Source organism: Tiliqua scincoides, chromosome 3 (genome assembly GCF_035046505.1).
Source record: "Tiliqua scincoides isolate rTilSci1 chromosome 3, rTilSci1.hap2, whole genome shotgun sequence".
NCBI lineage: Eukaryota > Metazoa > Chordata > Lepidosauria > Squamata > Scincidae > Tiliqua > Tiliqua scincoides.
The window spans coordinates 152,464,926-152,486,281 of NC_089823.1; the positions used below are offsets into that span (position 1 = coordinate 152,464,926).

Below are 21,356 nucleotides of genomic sequence, written 5' to 3' on the forward strand. Positions count from 1 at the left end.
CTGTAAAAAAAATGGCACCCCTTTTCCAGTTGCTACCAAACTTTGGCTAAATTCTGTGGCAATTTGAAATTTCCTGCCTTGAGCGAACATTCAAGTAATCCTGAGTGGAGCAAAAACAATTAATAAGCCTAATGCTGAGGCCAATTTATTGGTTCGTGCTCAGGAAAACAATATATGCAGTGGTTCCCAAACTGGTGGGTCGCAGCCTACCAGCCAGGGAAGCACTTATCTATCTCTCTGGGAAGGGGAAGGCAGCAACATGATCCCCAGGAGGAGGGGTTTATAAACTTCCCTGAGACACCTCTGCAGGGCTCCCCAAGCCTCCAAAACAGTAAAAAATAAATAAATCGAAAACCACTTCCTGTTTTCAATCAAAAACAGGAAGTGGTTTTTGATCTTTTTTTACTATTTTGGAAGCATGGGTTGCCCTGTAGAAGCATCTGCAGGGCTCCCTGCACTCCCCTGGAGGCCGGCAGTCCCTCAGGTAAGTTTAAATCCCCCCTTCTTCCCGGCAGCAGCATGTTCCTGGGGATTGTGTTGCTGCCTTCCCCCTCTCCCCTGCACACATGGAGCTCCCAACTCTCTTGTTGGAATTTGGGAAGCACTGAATTAAGGAATTATGGGGAGTGAAAGGAATTTCAGTGAGATTTGTGAAGTTTCTTGGGGTGGGGTGAGTTCTGTGCATACCTAGTCCCTGTAAATGTAGGCCCAGTGATTTCACTCTTGGGGAGCTGCACCCAGCAAAGGACCAGCCTCACTGCTTTTGCTTTTTTTACAGTGTGATGAGCTTGTGATGCAATATGAACCCACCGCCCTGCACCTTCTCATGCAGGTCTTGGAACCAACATTTTTCTGCACTGTAAGTCATGTTATAAAGCTGACTAAGACTCAAGAGCCATCTCTAACCATCAGTTTAGTTCTTGGAGATTTGCAAGGCTTCCCAATCCTGTGAAGTAACAAATTAGACTTTAGTTGGTCTGTAAGGTTGAAGGGAAAGATAATCTGTCAAAATTTCCCCTTTCACTGTAGTGAGAATGTCAGCATTTGGAGGAAATAGTAAGGCATGGTTTTTTTGCTTTGTTTTTGTTTTTTGCTCTTTCGTATTCAGTTAAGAAATGTGCAGTAGGTGTGGAAGGAGAAGTAGCCTGTAAGAAAGGTGCTTATTTTGACTCCTTTTATCTCTAAGTTTATTCTCAGTTTAAGCTGGAAACATTGTGGCAACATGGGAGAGTCTGTGATATTGTTGTGGGTCATGCTATCTTGCTGCTAAAAGTCTCTCTTTGGCATGACGACTCATGAATGGAATATCAAGGCAGATCACCTTGGCCACTGCGAAGGGTGACGGACACCCACCTGCAAGATAGGAGAAGCGTGTGAAACTGATTTCCCAGTTTGTGTATGGAGCATAAGCTAAAAGACCTGGAAAGGGGTCAAGCTTTTAATGTAGTCAGAGAAAAGAGAAGCAATTCTGAATTTTGGAGTCGATTGGGAAAGTTAAGATGAGGTCTCTAGCTAGGGACCCCCCGCCCCCCCCAAACAGAATTAGTGAACTGATGTTGCTTTAAGATAACATTGTCCATATGCCAACTTGCTTTCCATCAGCTCTGCTATAGTATATTTACAAACAGGCATTGTGAGTGAATGAATGAATGATGTTCCGTTTTGAGTCCCTCCCTCTCTTCACAAAGAAATTGATCCTTTAAGGGTGCTCTGATATTTCCTGCTGCTTAGAGAAGTAGAACCAGTGCAAAGTTGAGTTAGGAGTATGGGGATAGTAGCTACGTATGTGTAATTGCCTCCCCCCTTTACACCCTCCATTCTTTCTTCACACAGAAAATAGGTGCCTGTCCTGAGTCCCATCTTATTGGTGTGGAAGCCTGTTCTTGGGGCCCTAAGTACTGGTGTAAGAATGTAGAAAATGCAGCTCAGTGCCAGGTATGTAAGGAAAGATTCTCCAAAGAGCAAAAGAGGTATTCAAACTCTCTTAGCATCCAACTTAGAGGTATTCAAACTCTATTAGCATCCACTAATTATCTGCGCAAATCTCTCTTGCGGGTTTGTCGCATACACAGTTTAAATATAAACGGAATGAATTAATGAAAAGTCAGATTAATTGAAAATTAAATTCTATAACAAGTTGACCAACCCTGTTGAACTTCTGATACACTTTGCTTCTCCAAGCCCTTTCAGCATGTTCATATCAGGGTCAAGCTACATAGTTTTGCTAAGCTTTATTAAGAGCATTAAGAGAGAGACTTAATGCAGGACATGAACCAAAATGTCTGTTTGTATATTATTTTTAAAAAAATCAGCCACAGAGACCCCAATCCAGATTGGGACACTGGCAAATGGGGAGGGGGCAGTTCAACATTCCACTCCTGTCATTTTTCTGTTGGACATCTTCCGCCCTGAAGCGGCTATGTTGTGTGTTTTTTAGTGGGAAAATATTGCTGGGGCATGTGTTGATGATCTCACAGGTCCCTTCCAACCCTGATGCTATGAATCCAGTTTACTTCCTATATTAGGTTTAACATAATGTATAGTAGCTCACCCCCCAGTTGTGGCATGAATTGAAAATGGCTTTCCTTTCAACAGTCCCTTTCTTTCTCACAGGCCACTGAATACTGCAAACGTCATATATGGAACTAGAGGAACCCATTCAGTGGAAGAACTTTGGCTCTGGTTTTGATGGATGCAAACTGGAATTGAGTAGATGAGAAATAGTGAAATGTCTAAAGCTTGGAAGACCTTCCCCTCTCCCTTTACCCACTTCGTTTTGGCCCTTTGGGTGTCTACATTGCAAAAAAGGAAAAATGTATCATTTATTATCATTTGTGCATGATGCTCTATGTCATCATTAATTTAGTTTTGTCTTTTGAGCCGTGGTGGGGAAAGAGAGGCTGGGATGGGAGACTGAATGTATTCGAGCGGGTGAGAACTTTCTTAGAATATGTTTTATGTTAATGTGAATGTTGCTTCAGGACTGATAACAATCAGTGCGGGCTACCTAAATTGAGGCCCTTCTAGTGCCTTCTATCTCATAATAGCTTGCAAAGGAATTTTGAATATGTTCTTGTATAACTTGGGGGGAATGGTTGAGGACTGGCATGATAAGAGGCAGCAGCGGCCATAAACTCAGTGGATCTAAATGGATAGCTCTTCACTGAGCTGAGTGAGGCCTCTGTCTTTCATAAGTGCTATAGATCTAGCCTTTTCACATTGCATTGATGCTATATATTTAAATAACGTCTGCATTGCTTTAATTTGTTATACCTTTCCTCAAAGAGATCTGGGAATTGCAGCTGTCTGACAGCCAAGGAATTTGACCATTCTTGAGGTGGACAGGGCTCTACAAAGAGACTTTTCTTCATATTTTACATAACATGAATTGTGAAAGTTCCCCTTTTGATAAGAATGCAAGTTTTAGGGTAAAAGGAGCTGCCACCGGCCATAGCCCATTGTTCATCTAACCTAGCAGCTCTCCAAGGTCTCACACAAATCACTTTTTTAGTCTTGCTATTTGAAATTATCTAACTGAAGATGCCAGAGATTGTTCATGGAACCATGTATACTTACAGACTTTGGGTATTTTCACAGTTCACCTTTTCTATATGACACCTGGAGGAAAATTAGTATACCTTTCCACCTCATTTATCATTGTCTGGCCCTAAGGCTGCTGAGAATTTGGGCTAAGAGATCTGCAGCCCCTTCACACAGCTCAAATTCCTATGCCAAGTAGACTTGCTTAAGCTTGTAGTACAGACAGGCTGCCCAATGAAAATGTTTTTAAAAAAAAATTATTGTTCTTGCTTGAATGTGCATGTGGAACATGGGTGGATAGTGGGAGGTTTTGCTACATTTTTTTGTAAAGTATAATGGTTTCAGATCAACTGACACTGACCCCACTCTAGCTGTGTATTCACATGACATTGATACATATGCACATTTGAAGTATGCAGCCTCACAAAACTCTGTTTTGCAGGGTTGTGGGGATTAGGTATCCTGGAATTTTAATTCATTAGCACAGAAAACCATATCTGTTACTTTTCTATTGGAATTGATGGGCTCGGACTGCGGAAAGTGCTTAGCATTTAAAAGACAACCATCAAGGAAAGAATAAGTTGCTTACTTGTAACTAGAGTTTTGTCTTCCGAGCACATATATGGAAGTGGAGTTTTGCACATGCTCAGAACTCTATTTTGAGTGCACAGAACTCTATGTGCACAGAGACCACAAGGAGACCATGTGACAGGTGCTCCTGCTTTTAATATAGCCTAAGTTGCTGGGCAGTGAACAGTTTCGTGTGGGATTTCTATGTACTGCAGGAGAAGGGGGATGTGCTCAGGAGGCAGGAGAGCAACAACAACCTTTTAGAACACGTTAGAGTTAGTGCTTTGTGGCTGACTTATCAGTATATGTTTAAATACAATACCCAAATCTATTGGCTTACTTTTGTTATAACTTGCAATTGAAAGTACGAGTAGTCTCACAAAGCTATACAAATGCCATATTTCTTGGTAAACACTGAATGTATGCTTCTAAGAGTTGCCTATTAGAGGACATTTTGAAAAGGTGCACTGCCAGGTCACAGTGATACAGGGGTGAAAAATTTTGCCATCCACCATGCTTCCCTCTTCTACACCACTGTTAAAGCTAAAAGAGCCTATTCTCTGTTGAGACTAAAAGACTTTAGAATGTATTCAGGATATATGGTGAGAAAATATCCAGTTGATCCTAAAAGATCATCATCATGAGCAGTCTACCAAGACTTCTGTAACTTAAAACATTAAATAACTACTACAAATTTTACATTCAATGTTGTTGTTTTTTAAACAAAAATGTTAGGCCCTTGGTTCAGCCAACATGCGAAAAACATGTTTCCTGTACTACTCTGACACAAGTGATATAACAAAGACAAGTCTTTCCAGCTGTTTTGGAAGGCTGGATGTTTAAAACACACAATATATTTCATTACCAACACTGAATCCAAAAGGAATGGCCAGGAATCCTAAAGGGGTGATGCCATGGAATGGACAGGTCGTCATGTTTTCTGTTTTGTATGGGTTAAGCTCACAATCCTGAGATCTGTGTCCAACAAAACTTCTGACTACTTTTTCTGCACAGAAGGGCAGGGCAGCTCAAAGAAAACAAGTCAAATGTTTTGAAACGTAGCCTTGAAGGTCTCTGCGTTGCAGCCAGTGTGTGGAATATGAACTCTAGCACAGAAGTTGGGCTCTTGAGAAAACCCCCTGTCATTTTTAAAAGTCAGATTCCAGCCTGCATAGTTTGTCTGCATGGCTATTTCTTCATGTTCTCTCTTGGTACTCTTAACTATATACCTAGTTAACTTCTATGAAAAATTCTCTGAAAACATGAGATTGATGTAGAGATTGATGCTTAATGCATTCAGACTGCAGAAGTTTGTGTGTGCCTGCATATGTGCATGTCCTATACACAACCCTAAGGAAGGCACACTCATCATTCCCATCTTTGCTAGTTTTATGGAGAAGGAATGTACATGATGGTGTCTTTATGAGCACAATTATTGCTCAGATCCCTCTGCTCGTAGTTAGTGGCATGCAAGCAACCCAAACAAGCACTGAAAACTATGCCCAAGGTGAGAAGATCGCTAAGATATGTTGAAAGAGAAAGATAAAACACAGCTTAACCAAATTCATGTATAGTGTATTTCCGGTTCCTGTGACAGACCATTCCAAAAACTCTCAACATTTTACCGTTTGAAACCAAAAAGAAGAAAAATCACACACAGACACGCTACGTTCAGAACCTGAATGAATGTCACTCTGATGCTTTCTTCTGATGCTGCAGTATTTTGGTAAATCAGCAAATGGAGAAATGGCTTCAGGGTTGGTATTTTCCCTTCTTGAAAACTGACAACACAGATTAATGCCAAGCAGCTTTGTGGGGTTTCCTGACCTTTATCACACAATCCCCATGTGTGAGTTGACAGTCCCAGGATAAGCCTAGCTGTACTGAGTAGGCAGCCATCTTTTCTCTGCCATCCCAGTGGAATACATTCCTGGGCTGCAAATGGTGGGCAAACATATCAATGCAACCCAGGATATGCTGGAGAGTCAACTCCACTGATGGGAGATGGCACAATGATTATTGCATTTTTAACCTCAGATTTGTGCCTCAGGGTCTCCCACTGCTTTTTTTAAAACACTTTATATTTAAAAAAATAAAATTAAAAAAGTTATGACTTTAATGATGTGAGTGCCTGGTAAAAGCAAACAGTCCTGAGAACCTTCCCCCTGGAGTTAGGCTCCCCAAGGCTGCCATAACAAAACAGTTGGCTATCTTGGTCAGACTTTCTGGAACAGATGGTGGCTAGGCACTGGTGACCTAGGCTACTGAACTTTCTTCTGCCACCTTTGTCCCTTGGTCAGCGCTTTTCTTCTCGTGGCAACAGTCTGAGTGGGCCCAAGCTTCCTTGGAGTGCTACACCAGTGATGCCACTTCTAGTCATAACTCTGTGATTTCCAGTGGGCTCTCCATGATCACTTCCCTCATCTTGTGCATAGGGGTGGACTTGGCAGACTCGGTGCGGGCATTTCTGTCACAGTATGCCCCGCCATCTGCAGTTAGTGTCTCTAAGGAGCGGCCTAGCACTTTCTGGTCATCCTCAGGGAGGCTGTTGAGGTCAGAGGTTAGCAGAGTGCCAGTGCTGCCATGGACCACATGGATCCCGTCAGGTCCCTTGAGTTCAATGGGCTGTTTATGCCGGAAGCGGAGGCTCCCCTGGCTTGGACTCCTTTGCTCTTCATCCTCATCCAAATCATTCTGGATTAGCTGGAAAAAACCAAATTGAAGTAAACACACCATACTGTGCTCCATTTCTGTAGCCCACTGCAATAGGTTGTTTTCAACTGAAGGAAATTTCCCTTTGTGTGCTAGTTCTGGGCCAGCATAAATGGGTCCCAGCTTTTTATGAAAACTCAAGTAATACCTAGAATCCAGTCACCCCACCCCTTTGAGAAAATTCTGTGTATTCAAAGCATGAAAACTTTTGCACATTTGAACTGCCAATTTGTTCCACCAGAAGAACCCAGTTCTGTTTGCGAGGTAAAACTGCACATGCCTGCTTTCTTCCGTGAAATGAATGAAGGAGTTATTGCAGCCCAGAGAATTCCACATCAGCTCTCTCACTCTCAGAACAGACTGCTAGAGCAACGTGTGCAACTTATTTCTGGGGGGGGGGGGGAATACATAACTGTCTTCAAACCATTTTTATATTAGGGTGGGAGCCATGTGTTTGGTTGGAGTGCTCAGACTGAAAGTCCAATCCTATCCCTGGCTGACATGCTGGTTGCAGGGCCATCAGCACAGTGTCTGCTGCATCCAGTAAGCCAACTGGGGTCCAGGCCAGCTGGAAAAGGTAAGTAATGAAAACTTTGCTTATCTTCCCAGCCACTGCATGGTCCCTGAGGGGACACTCAGGTCTGTGCCAGCTCTTTTTCAGATGCAGCTCTGTGGGGCCTGCTGGGGGTGTGTCCAGAGAGAGAGAGAGAGAGAGAGTGCTTTCTGCACAGCAAGATTTCATAGAGTGATTTGAAAGAACATGAAAAAAGAATCTGGAGCTAAGCAAGTTGAGGTCTGGCCATTACCTGGATGGTCAGCCCCCAGGACCTCCATGTATATCACTCTTCTTTTGAGAAGAGCAGGATACACATGAAACCAAACCACCAGTGATATTAATGAATTTATAAAAATCAATATTTTTGTTCTATGCTGTGCTTTATTTGCTGTGGCTCTCTGTCTCACCTACTCACTTTGGAAAGTCTGGCTAATTGTAGTGCTGGCCAGTTTAACATCTGAAGAAGCAATCAGCCTTGCAAAGTTCAGCAGGGTGGTGGTGAAATAAAAAGCCTAGCAGAAGGCATGAGGCTTCAAATGCAAAATGGCTAATGCACTGCCTCTGGGGCAGGTGGCCACTTCTGCTGGCTTTACTAAACTTCTCCATATTTGTGCTCAGAGACTAGAGCTACAGAAACAGTAGTGAGTTCCACACAAGATAAACAGAAGGCTATAGCTTTGAAAAAGTAGGCACTACATCCCAGAGGGCACAGCAAGCGTTTGTAGAAATGCCCATGCAAACAGACTCTACCTCAGAGATCGAGGACTGATCCCCGTGACTAGTGGTGGCTTTTTGCACCATCCGTTCAGCAAGCAGTCTTTTCAACCTCATATAATCGTCCAAGACTACCTTTAAGAGAGAACCCTGGAAGGAGGGAAGGAATGGGCAACAGGAGAAATTACACAGGGCCCTTTGCTGCCTGTCCAGAAACCTGAAACTTACCCTGGTAAGGAAAACATGAAAAGCTATTCCAAAGTCAAATGAATATTTTTTCCTCTAAGTTTACAAAATCTGGATTAAAAAAAAATGAAGCTAAAGTCTATTGAAGTTTATAAGAAACTTCTTATAAGCTTTTGTATAACATCCTGTCTAATCCTACTTTAAATAGGATACTTGGCATAACAAATTATATTCCAAGTCTGGACTGTAGATTAATGGTGGTGTGAAACGGAGTTAAGTCCAGAGCTTTATTCCTACTAAGTGTCTGTACACCAAAGAATGTCAGAAGATCACCAGGCTCTGAAGAAGGGTAGTCGCTGTGACTCTGGTGTATGCTGGGGAGTCCAAACCTCCAATTAAATCCTCATGGCAAAGAACTTCGCTGGCCTGCAGGGTAACCATGTCATGAGAGAATGCCAGGTATACTCACCTTGATGGGCCCTTCTCGCATGATCTGACCTAGCTTGGCAATATTGTCATATTCCTGAATAGCTGCTCTCAGGTAGCGATCATCTTCAGGTTTGGCAGCTGAAGGCTCTCGGCCAAATGTTCCCTGAAAAAGGAGAGTTTGGAATAGTTTATCTTTCAATAAACCTGAAAGAAAATAGATTCTGGAATTCTTCCAGTGTTTTCCCCCCACTTCTAGGCACTTATCCTGAAACTTGAAAATAATTTCTATTTTCTTGTGGTCAACTGCCTTTTCAAATATTTAATGATCAAGTGGTACTGAAGTAAGCTGGACCAAATTTTAGTAATGATCAGCAATGGCATATAATTTATAACCAGTAAAAAGCATCAGGTATTGTCATGTACAAAGGATACTCAGGACTTTTTATTAATCACCATCAAGGGTTATGACCAGCTTTATCCAATTAAGCAAGCCCTAAATTTACCTAAGCAGCTACCAGAGTGATACAAAACTATGGCTGAGTTATCAGGCCTGGTTTAAGAAATATCTTGCATAATGGGATCATGAAGTTCGCCAACTGGCAACATTTAATTCTCATTTGTCTTAAAAATATACTGATATTATGACTTCCTTTCATGCTGGCACAAATGTGCTCAACTATGCTGTGATTCAACCCCTGAAAGCAAGCAGATGCCATCTCACATGAGTCCTGGCTGGGCTATTCCACAAGTCTGTTATTTCGCTTAGATTCTCAGGTAGGTCATCTTCATGCTCAGCTTGTGCTGCCAGCTCCAGATTCCTGCAGAAAGGATCCAGCCACACAGGGTTTGCTCTGTAAGAAATAAACCATGACCACAGTAAAGATTTGGACTATGAAGTCATCCAGTAAAGATACTTCCATTTGGCCACACTCTTCTCAGCACTCTGGCAGCTAACTTGAAGCACCCCTTTCAAAATATATTCATCAAAAAGTATGTTATCATCCCAGATAGCATCCACCGAAGCGTTCTTAAGAAACTCAAGTGTGAAATGACTGACCTTCTGACTAAAATCTGAGACGTCTGTTAAAAGGCCCAGTGCGCCAGTGGACTAGAGCAGAGGTGCCCAAACCCCGGCCCTGGGGCCACTTGCGGCCCTCGAGGCCTCTCAATGCGGCCCTCAGGGAGCCCCCAGTCTCCAATGAGCCTCTGGAGTTTTGTTGGAGACCACACTGGCCCAACACAACCGCTCTCAGCGTGAGGGCAACTGTTTGACGTCTCATGTGAGCTGTGGATGACGGTTCCCTCCACTGCTTGTTGTTTCACATCTGTGATGCAGTAGCAAAGGCAAAGGAAAGGCCAGCCTTGCTTTGTGCAAGGCCTTTTATAGGCCTTGAGCTATTGCAAGACCTTCATTCATTCATATAAGTTCCATCTTTAATATATTCATTTATGTAAACGTATGTAAATTTATTCAAATTTTAAATGTAAATTAGTTCTCCCCCCCCCCGGCCCCTGACACAGTGTCAGAGAGACCATGTGGCCCTCCTACCAAAAACTTTGGACACCCCTGGACTAGAGGGATAGCTAATGTAACACCAACCTTTCAAAAAGGAAGGAGAAGGAACCTGGGAAACTACAGACCAGCCAGCCTAACATTCATTCCAGGTAAGATGGTGGAAAGTCTAATCAAGGATAAAATGAACATTTTTTGCTGAGGGAGAAGTGTCTTTGAACACATGTATCAAACAAAGAAAAGAGGAAAAAAATCCTGGTATTCATGCAACAATGTTAAGTTAAAAACAGGGTCTGGTGATTGACACCTCCCAGTTGCTGAAGAAAGCAAATGCCTATTTCTCTTATGTGAGCTGCAATGGATGCTACAGAATCTGATGTGGCTGCATCTTCTTATGCTCTCCTTTTTAAAAAACGTGCTCTCCCTTTTTGCTCTCCAACCCCACTTTATTGCTCACCCCCCACTTTTTTTGTCCTAACCCCTCCTTTTGAGGGTCTAATGAAACAATTCATGCAAATGCTTGATTAAGCACCCTTCCTTGCTGTTACTCCATTCCAGTCTGCCTTCCTCCCGAAGCAGTTATTGTGTAACAAAAGGAACCATGTTTTGCTACAGACTGGTGTGTAGAGTATAGTTTGGCTCTTAGACAGAAAACCCTCTTTCAAGTTATGTTCCCCTTTTCTCATCATCTCCACAATTCCTTTCTGCATTCCTTCCTCTTCCTCATTTATAGTCTTTTCCACTTCCCCTTTCCCCACTTTTGATACACCTCTTTCCTCCTTTTTCTCAAATAGCCTTCACGGGATGTGGAACTTAGTATTTTGAGTGGGCCTCTCAGGGCCTGTTTCAGTGTGAGAGCTTAGCTCTGAAATATATGAAGCAGTTATTAGGAAAAGTGGCTAAGAATATGTGCTGAATACTTTTCTCTCACTCAGGGACTACTGAACAGTGACCATAAGGTGGGAAAGTGTGAGAGCTGAGAGCGGAATCCACCGTCAAGTACAAGACACACACCCTTTCACAGGTGTGCTGGGGCATCTGGCCTTGTTCTCTCCAAGTCGACTTCTAGGGTTTGTACCACTGATCTCACAGCTGCATAACAGCCCAATCCTGAGCTGCCTGGTGCCCAAGACTGCAGTGGCACCGAAATGGTGGCTGCTGCACCCTATGGACTCCGGGCAGCCGTGGGCAGCTCCCAATACCTCCTCAGGGGATGGGGACATTTGTCCCCTTCCTTTGGGAAAGATATGAAGCCTTGCAATGGGGCTACTTGACTCTGCACCAGCTATTTAGCCAGCACAGAGTAAAGTAGTCCAGTGTCAGGCCAAGAGGCCCAAACGTGGGTCTTTGGAACCAGTGAAAATGAGCTCCACTGGTCCAGCCCCCCTCCGACCCTGCTCCTTCCTCTGCCATGCCTTCCCCCGCCCGCCCCTTGCCCCCCAAATGCTTCCCTCTCTATCCTGACTTACCTCTCCATTGCCCAGCGCTTGCACGGAACGCTGGGCTGATTTCCACCAGCCTCTGACCGGTTCTGGCCCAGTGCAGGCTTGTGCCGAGACTGCTCCTGTGCTGGGCCAGCGCTGACTGCCACAAGAGTGCCTTATGGCACGTTTGTAACAGTGCGTGCTGGCAGTGGGCCAGCATGTGCTGTTCAGGATAGGGCTCTCAAACAGAAAAGTGGGTTTTCGCTATGGTTTCCTGAAGAGTGTATTTTTGGTGGCAAACCTTGATTTCCAATTGCATCATGTGTGAAACAGCCCTGTATCATATCTCCAAGCACCGCCCAACAGTTTGAGGCTAAAATCAATGGGACTTACTGCCATATACTAATATACCTAGGAGTGAGGTACTAATGTTAGAGGGTTTTGAAACTCTCAAAGACTTACCCATCAAAGGAATATTTGTTGGTGTTTGGCATATCCATGATGTCCATGAAGCCTCGGCTACCTTTGGAAGACAGGAGAAGGGCTTAGCCATTTCTGACTTCATTCTTTTGTCTAAGCAGCTCTGTGTGTGCGACTGTGTATTAAAACCATCTGATAACTTTCAGAGATGATCCAAGTTTGCAAGTAAAGTTCTACTTTATAGACTGTAGACTGTGGAGGGCCCTACAACCTGCTCTCTCTCGGTTCTTTTGCTACCCATCTTCCTGATGAAGAGGTCTTTGGAGCTCAAAACTTTGTTCTTTGAGACTTCATTCGGAACAAACTAACTAAGGGTGCAATCCTAACCCCTTATGTCGGTGCTTTCCAGCACCGACATAAGGGCAATGCAGCTCTGAGGTAAGGGAACAAACACTCCCTTACTTTGAGGAGGCCTCCGTGAGTGACACCCAACTGCAGCAAACATCCCATTGGCACCGCTCTGCCAGTGCTGGAAAGTGCTGGGGTTAAGATTGTGCCCTAAAAGTACCACCCTACTTTGAATTGTGGGTATTTGTTTTGTGAATCAACACAATGCTCTATGATTTTAAATTCTTTTTCTACCAGGGTCCACCACCTCATCCTTTGCTTCAGGTGCTAGAATGTCTTGAGCCATCTCTCACATACATATTTGGTCCCCTCCCCTTGCTTCAAGGTGAGTTTTCTCAACTGCATTGGGGAGAGGTTCAGATAAGCTCCTTGAGACCATGTGTTTGAGAAAAATCACTTGGAAATGAGGAGGGAGGCCACAATTATGCACATGTCCTGAGCATGCATGTTCTTAATCATGTGGGTTTGGTTTGGCAGGGAAAGTTTCATCTAAACCAGACCAAGGGAGTTCACAGCTTAACCCCTGTGTGTCAGAATGCTAGTTTTTTCAGCCAGTGCTATGACCTCCCCGCCTTCATCAATGCCCATTTTTTTCCATGGGCCAGAAAGAAAAAGGACCCTCAATACCTCTCACCTGTGGAACCAGCCACAATTGCTTTCAATTTTCGTTTATGTCTGCAAAACAATTTAACATAAGTAAACAACTGGGAGGGAAAAAAAACCCACAAGAATTCTACTATTCACAATGTAATGTGAATGATATAGTGCTTTAAAATCATCTTGCATATTACTTTATTTCAGTCGTTCTCGAACTTTTCTGGCTCGTGCCTCCCCTGATCCCTGTAGCCACTGGCCACGGCTCCCCATTACAACACCTCACCTCAGTTACCCCCAAAATGGGGATGAAGGTGTTATAATTATACACTAGAAACAAGGCTACCAGCACTCTGAGGCTGCAATCCTAACCACACTTACCTGAGAGTAAGCCCCACTGAACAAAATAGGATTTACTTCTGAGTAGACCTAGCTAGGCTTGTGCCTTTTGTCTTACAATAGCAGCCAACAGAGTACCCACCCCCCAGCCCCAAAAGGAGGCAGGAGGAAAAAGGGGAATGGCTAAAAAGGAATGGGGATGTTTATTTTTAGTCAATTTTTGGAGACAAAGCCATCAAGAGTGGCTTTTTTTCTTTTTTGAAGGGGGAGGAAAGAGAGAAAGGTGAGGATCCTTGGTTAAGCTGACACAGACTCCAAGCCTATGTAGGTCTACTCAGAAGTAAGCCCCATTTGAGTCAATGGAGCTTACTCCCAGGAAAGTGTGGAAAGAATTGCAGCCACATACAGCAGGATTTCAACTCACCCCAAAGTAGACAGAGGCTGCTCACACTCATACACCCAGCATGCAGATGCCACCCCTGTTCCCCCCAGGCAAGACCGAGGGATGCAGGCTGGGCATTTGGACACCCCCCCCCCACTAGGAGCAGGCTGGCTCCTTCCTTCCCAAGCAGAGGAAAGTGCTGCACTGCCTGTACTTACGAGTACTCTTCCTTCCCAGTTTGAAGCCTGCCAGGAGCGCGCCCTGTGCTGACGAGATGCAGCACCTCCTCTGTGCATGAGAGTGCACCTCTGTGATGAGATGCAGCACTCTCCTCTCCTCCAGCCTTGACCAATCCCAGGATGCCCAGGGCAAGGGGCACACTGGGAAATGTAGTCCTTGGGGCGAGGTTGTACATGGAGAGAGCTCCATGATGAGATGCGGCACCTCTGCCTGCCCAGCCAGCCTTCTCTCCCACCTCCCCCCTGCATGTTTCATAGCCCTCCCAGTCTCACACTGCCCCACCCACCTCGTTCACAGCTGCAGAAAAGCAGCAAGTCAGGAGGCAGCACCTGCAGCTGAGCAGAGCAGAGCAACCTCATCTCTCTGCCCAAGATGCCTGGCAATGCCCCTGGAGGCTAGCCACGCCTCACTAGGGAGGCGGGACGCACAGATTGAATACCTCAGCTTTATTTCATAAAACAAAATTTGTTGAGAATCTTCACTGCTTTTAGCTGCAACTGTTTTTCAAGATTCTGAAACAATTTTCTCTGAATGAAATGTTGTGCTGTTATCAAGTTTATTTCAATTGGGTTCCTAAAGTTATGCTAAAACATCCATGACTGTAAAATTACGAATTCTGGCCCTGATCCATGAAGAGGTAATTGATGCTGGAAAACAGATCTCTCCCACTGCACAAGAAAGGAGCCACTGCATGCTCCCTTCATTCAGCCTCTTCCCACCCTGCCCCCCTGATTTTGGCCCTGATCCAGAGAGCTCAGTAATCCACTTGTACAGACTAAACCCTATATCTACTCTATTTAAGTCAAAAGGTAGAAAATCACCCTAAATCACCCCAGGAGGTCTGTTGTGCTCCTTCTCTCTTTTTTTTTTTATGTACCTATTAAAAAATTTTATTGTTCTCTCAGGCCTTCTCAGGTTACGCCTGAAGTTGATTGCATTTTGTCTCTTGGTTTTCTTGATGCTTTTTAAAAGTGATATTTTTTACTGTATCTTCTTTTTAGCTTTTTTGATTATTGTTTTATTGTGTGATTTTAAATGGAATTGTTAGTTGCTTTGAGTTTTTGGAATGAGGAGGAATATATATTTAATAATAATAATAATAATAATAATAATAATAATAATAATAATAATAATAATATTGTCAGCTCTGTCCCAAGGCCCAGGCCCATTACTGCTTCTGTGTATCTCTGTATCAGGGCATCATACAGTACAATATTTAGCATATTAGGACATTTATTTTGACTTCTGATGTCCAAAATGTATGTTTCATGCAACACCTGAGACAGCTTACTATAAAGGTACCAGAAACACTAATTTGGCCCTGGGCATTCAAATCTACTCACGCTGTTCTGTAGTACCAGTTCATGAGGATGAACAACATGGCTGCCAGGAAGAGAAGAATAGCCAGAATGATGATTGCCATCTAGAAATGACCAAAAACAAAAACCACCATTACATGTCTAGCAAACCGGTCAATTAGCTGACAACAGCAAGAGGTAAACATTTACACTGCATAACTGCAATAATTACGCATGACTGGTCCATTCGAAAATATATTTTTATGTGATCTTCAATAGCAAAAACTCAAAACTACAAGACAAAAGGCAAACAGCCAAAAATTCATAAATGATGTATTTGCAACATGTCAAGGAATCTCGATCCTGCCTGCAGAAACTGGGGAAGCTGTTTTAAGCATGGACCTTGGAAACTGTTAAGCAGGTTGGCCATTGTGCTGAGTTTTATACCAACTGGGATATCACTACCTGACAAAATGATTCCAAGTTGCACTCATTTTTTTAGGTCACAATGGCAGAACATAAGCAAAGTAAATGGCAGAGCCACCATTTGATGATTGATTCAATGAATCTATGGGGAAATGCTCCATTAAACATGCATCATCTTCATTCTATTTTCTTTTTGCCATCTCACTAATGTGAACTCAGCAAATTCCTGTAATGAGTATTCCTCCTGATATAGGGTTAGGACAGTACAAGGAGGCAACATAAAGTTGAAATAAACTCCTTTTGTAATACAGGTTGAGTCTCCTTATTCAGGAGGGCTCTGTTCCCATAACTTTTTGGATGGCAAAAATCGCACTGGGCAGGAGGTCTGGTCTAGAGCGTAGAGCCTCCATTAGCCTAAAGATAACATCAGAAGGTCGCCAGTTCAAGGACTGAACGGCAGCTCCCTGAACGGCTGAGAATGGTGAGACCTTGAAGCAGCTGACAAGCCCAGCTGAGTGATTCCACCTGCTCTTGGTGTGAGCAAGAAGCATCTTGGCTGCCCTCCATGTGAGAGATGGAGCTGCTTGTCAGCTTGCGTGGGAGAACTAGAGGCCAGAAGTGAGACCAAACCAGGAAGATCCATTCTGAAATGTTGTTGGTTCTTGAAAGAGAGAACCTCTATGATTGTAAAAATCCCCTTGAGGGATTTAGAAGCGCCTGCCTATGTAAACCGCCTTGAATAAGTCAGAGGAGTAATCTGATGACCAGAAAGGCGGTATGTAAATACCTAGTTGTTGTTGTTGCTGTTATTATTATTAAAGCAAATCCATTTAAAAAACAATGTTCCTTTGCTAGGAGATTTAAAAACAGCTTTGCTGACCTTTGTGATGTAAGGTGGAGTCATTAAGCAGACAATCCATCAATCAGTCTCTCTTCTTAGAAAGGCTTTACTCTGAGCCAGGCTTCACTCCAATCCCTCCCTTCTCCCAGAGCAAAGTTATTATACTCCCTAAAGAAGCACAAGGCTCCATTGGGAAAGAAGTTGTCAAATCATTTTGGAAGAATCAGTTTTTTTGAATGCTGTTGAATCCAAATAACTATTCTGGAAACTTCTAGAAAAGCATAAGAGCTGGAAAGAAACTAAGCTTACGGCATAAAGGACAATCCCTTATTCTTACCTGCAGGGCGGAGAGGTCATCTGGGGCCCTGACAGTGATGGCTGGTTGAACATCCAGTACATTATAATTTCTGAAGAGATTCCGTAGTTGCTCCTTATTCTCGTCAATCATCTGTATCACTCTGGAAACAAGTTCAAATGTTTATTTATGGATTAATCTTCCTCAGACTAAACATAAATATGTGAATGCATTTTAAACTGTATATGACAATCAGCTCTCACCTCCATGATATTGTTTCCAAGTTAATAGATTCTGGAAACAGATTCATACCATTAAAAAGCATTAGAAACACTGAGAAGACAGTTATATAATGATGTTTTTTTGCCACACAACTCAAAAATCAGATGTGAAGGTCATATAGCAGTTAGGTACCTAGTCTCACAAGAAGAGGTTTTGTGGTTCCTCATTGATGAAGTGCAAGAGAGAGACTTCCTAGCAAAGCTAACTCTAGAGCTAGGATGGTGTAATGACTTACAACCCAATCCCATGCCCCATCACTGATGATGATGCAGCTGAGCTGATATAGTGGATGCTGCATCCTATGGAAGGGAGTGGCGATCAGAAGGCCATCCAAAGGTAGGTAAAAAACTTTTTTACTCACCTTGGAGTGGGTCTCCTGACCACCTATGGGTTCCTTAGACCCATTCCAGCTATATAGCTGGTGTAAGTTCAAGGAGAGAAAGGGGTTAGGTTAGTCTGAAAAACAGAGAATATGATCTAGTGTGTGCCTTTGCTACCAAGATCCAGCTTTCCAGCCCACTCCCTGCCTCCTGCCCTCCCCCTTGCCTGCCCTGGAATGCCCCAAAACCTCCCTTCCCCACCTCTGCCACCAAGTTACTGACCCCAGTGGGACCTCCTGGAGCTGCTGGTGTGTGCACCACACTGCACCATTTACAGCAGAGGCCCACAAGCATGCGACAGCATCCTGGCTCTTGTGCCATTGCAAAGTTCTGGCAGCATAACGCCCAGATAAGACTGGGCCATAAGTGTTGGTTGGGAAGTCCCCAGTTCAGATCTTACCTCAGCCACAAACTCATTCCTATGTTTCTTCCTATGTCCAAATCTATCCACATATGCAGAATGATTTACCTTTCTACATCCAGAATCCGATTAGTTTCCCGATTCACAACATGGATCAGCAATTCTGTTTGTGCAAAGTTCACTCGACCTTTTTTGTCAACATGGAACTATGGGGGAGAGAGAGAGAGAGAATTTTCTATCCTGCAGATTATGCAACATCTTATGGCATCTTACGGCACTGCTAGCCTGTATGTTTCTGAGCACCGTTCAAAGTGCTGGCCATGGTCTATGAAGCCCTTAATTGTTTGGGATCTAGATAGCTTATCGATAATCTCTCCCCATAGGGGTCTGCCTATCCCATGAGGTATCTGCAAATAACCCTGTTGTGGGCACCATCACTTTTAGATATATGGTGGGCAGTGATTTGTGACAGGACCTTTTCTGTGGTAATGCCCAACCAATTGAATTCACTCTCAATTGTGATTAGAATCTGCTGACATTTGAAGGGTACTTCAAATTTTTGGTTTCATCCAGCATTTATATTGATTGACTACTTCTAATTGCTGCACTGGCTCCCAGTTCTTTTGGATATGTTGTTCTGCTGATTTGGTTGCAGCTTTTGATTTGTTGCTGTTTGATATTGTTTTATTGATCATTTTATTTTGGGGGATTAGAGTCTTAATTTCTTTTTTGTAAGTCGTCTTGGGCTGCCCATAAGGTTTTGAAAGATGAGATAACAATGACTTAAAATAAAATTTAAACAAGAAATAAATAAATATACTCCCCCCTCCCCCCCAAAACAGTTACCTGCACATCATCTGTATTGACAATGGCCCCTGTGATATTAGACAATAGGCTGATGAATTGTTCTTCAAACTGCCGTACTTTGTCTGGGATCTCATTTATTATTATCTTTACCCGTTGATCATCCCGCAGGATATAAATTCCTACAACTGCAGTGTCATTATGTCCAGCCAGGTCTGAGGCCATGACATCCACCACAAAGTAGCCAGGGTTGTATGCAGTGAATAGATCAAATGTTCGAAGAATTCCATCTAGGTTACCTTTAATAAGAACGAACAACAGAGCCAGATTTAAAGCCAGAGGCACATTCAAAGGCAATCATGCAATATAACAATGTTGAATCAGACAGAACCACATCGGACTGGAGATGCAAGATTGCATGTTTGGATGTTTTCCCATGTAAAACCCTTCCTGAATTAAAACAGGGGCACATTGTTAAAAGATTCTAGCCTAGCCAGGTAAGTATGGCAGAAGGATTTCTTTTTATTATATCACACTGGTTCTAGAGTAGTATTATCTTACCTTTCTCACTCAAAAACCTGTCAGAACAATGAAGTCTTCAGCAAGAGACAGTACAAACAATATAGAAACCAGGTGCCTTTGCCATGTGGCAGGATAGTATTTCTTACTCGCTCTTGACTCAAGCATGATTGTTAAGAATTCCTGTAAGCTACAGGGAACTTAGGGCCCAATTCTATCCAACTTTCCAGCACCGGTACAGGTGCAATGCAGCCCCAAGGTAAGGGAACAAATGTTCCCTTAACTTGAGGAGGCCTCCATGACTGCCTCCCCACCAAAGGATGCAGTACACACCCATTGGCATGGCTGCACTGGCACTGGAAAATTGGATAGGATAGGGCCTTTAAGCATGTACGTTGGATTGAATGACCATTGATCTAGTAGCACACCATGTCTTGCCTTAATTAGATAATGTAACCAGGACATCACTTCACAGATAGAACAACAAGAGAATGAGAACTCAACAGCCCAACTGATACGGATTCCCACATGTGCCTGCCATTGTAAACCTTACCAATGCTGAAGATGTTGGCCACCTCTTCAGAGTCATTGGAGTGTTGCTTGATGTAGCGGATCCCCAAAATGCTGTACAAGACCAAGCTGTTGTTTCCAATGTCAGCATCCAGCGCAACAAGCTTGATCAACTCAGAACCAACCTTGGCATCTGTTGCAACACCTTTTGGAACAATGGAGAATTTTAGATATTGAAGGTGACAAAGGAAAAGACCATAAGGCAAAATAACAGGTCACAGCAATTGCTGAGAAGTAACGCCTAAAGATTTTAACATGAATCACGGTAAATCATGGCAAAGACAGGTTGTCACTCCTCCACGCGCATATGCACTCATACAAAGTTATATCATGCCAGGTCCCAAAACAGCAACAAAAAGTTTTTCTCACCAATCCTGAAGTTCACACAGAGAAAAAAATATAACAGTACTTTTTGAATGTCCTGTTTGTGGAGGTGGAAGTGATGTGGCATCCTTGTGCCATGTGTGCATGTGTTTGTGCATGGTATCCCTGGGGCACCTCCTCAGGGTTAGTACAGGTTTCTGTTGTTGTGCTGCTCATCCCCTAGCACAGGTCTCTCACTGACCTTGCGCATGCCTCTGTGCAGGCGCTTGCTTTGGTGGTGCGTCTCTAGTCACCACCATTGGGGTTGGGTGCAAGCGGTGTTTGGTTCCTTGGACATCACACCAATGGCACACAAATGTTGGGTCACTGTCATGCCAATGATGTGCTGATGTCAGGACACTGCTGCAAGGGAGACAGGCTGTGTCAAGGTTTTCTTAGATAATGTCATTGTTGCTGGGAAAGAATGTGTCAGCATAACTAGGATGCTGGTGTGGTATTGTCTGGATGGGCTTAGGATATCGCAGATGTCAGGCCAGTGTCGGTGTGACATTCATGTGGCATTCAAATAGGATTGGGTCATTAAACTACTATTCAGCAGAGCTATGATGGAATCTCATTTTCTTGTTCTGGCTGCAAACTTATCCAAATCACACACATCTTAGTTCATAGCCACTTTTATCCCACTCTATTAGAAGCTGAGGAAATAAGTCTCAGGGAAAGCAGCTTCCTGAATTACACATTCCAGTCCTTGTCAGTCATCCTTACCTGCTGTGTATTCTGACTTGGTGAACCGGGGAGTTTGGTCATTAATGTCATCCAGATAGATTCGTACATCCTGTAAGGTAGTATCCGTGCTGGGATCCATGATTTGCATCCTGGTTGCCCGGCGACCCTGGGGAGGTGTCCAGTTTCTATTGCTAGAAGCTTTGACAACGATGGAGTAAAAAGCCTCTTTCTCTCGATCCAAGTCTCGCAACACTTGCAATTTCCCCTCCCGACTTAGTTGGAAATTATTATCTCTGTTACCAGCTAGAAAAAGAAAATACTATTCAGCTTTTACATAAATCTGTACCTTTATAAAGGGGACATATTTTTTTTTTCCTAATGATAGGAAAAGACATTGGAAACCATAAATAGGTGCCTGAAATGCAGTCATAGAATCTTAAATGCTTAAGGGCGCAATCCTAACCCTTATGTCAGTTCTTTCCAGCAATGGCATAGCGGTGCTA

At 43.4% G+C, this 21,356-nt stretch overlaps 2 protein-coding genes across 2 annotated transcripts in view; one reads left to right on the forward strand and one right to left on the reverse strand.

Annotated features, from left to right (window-relative positions):
- The window catches only part of LOC136645161 (prosaposin-like), a 41,171-nt gene extending 38,458 nt beyond the window's left edge, over window positions 1-2,713 (forward strand). Inside the window, exons 12-14 of the mRNA XM_066621403.1 lie at window positions 779-859; window positions 1,834-1,935; window positions 2,614-2,713. Of these exons, the coding sequence (XP_066477500.1) occupies window positions 779-859; window positions 1,834-1,935; window positions 2,614-2,649 (219 nt within the window). The 3' untranslated portion in view covers window positions 2,650-2,713. The remainder of the gene's footprint in view (window positions 1-778; window positions 860-1,833; window positions 1,936-2,613) is intronic.
- Window positions 2,714-6,486: 3,773 nt separating this feature from the next.
- The window catches only part of CDH23 (cadherin related 23), a 453,381-nt gene continuing 438,511 nt past the window's right edge, over window positions 6,487-21,356 (reverse strand). The window contains exons 58-69 of the mRNA XM_066621404.1: window positions 20,893-21,156; window positions 19,787-19,948; window positions 18,757-19,013; window positions 18,019-18,116; window positions 16,930-17,050; window positions 15,371-15,450; window positions 13,107-13,147; window positions 12,107-12,167; window positions 9,429-9,558; window positions 8,748-8,870; window positions 8,129-8,242; window positions 6,487-6,813 (exon numbers count right to left, since the gene is read on the reverse strand). Coding sequence (XP_066477501.1) covers window positions 6,487-6,813; window positions 8,129-8,242; window positions 8,748-8,870; window positions 9,429-9,558; window positions 12,107-12,167; window positions 13,107-13,147; window positions 15,371-15,450; window positions 16,930-17,050; window positions 18,019-18,116; window positions 18,757-19,013; window positions 19,787-19,948; window positions 20,893-21,156 — 1,778 coding nt within the window. The remainder of the gene's footprint in view (window positions 6,814-8,128; window positions 8,243-8,747; window positions 8,871-9,428; window positions 9,559-12,106; window positions 12,168-13,106; window positions 13,148-15,370; window positions 15,451-16,929; window positions 17,051-18,018; window positions 18,117-18,756; window positions 19,014-19,786; window positions 19,949-20,892; window positions 21,157-21,356) is intronic.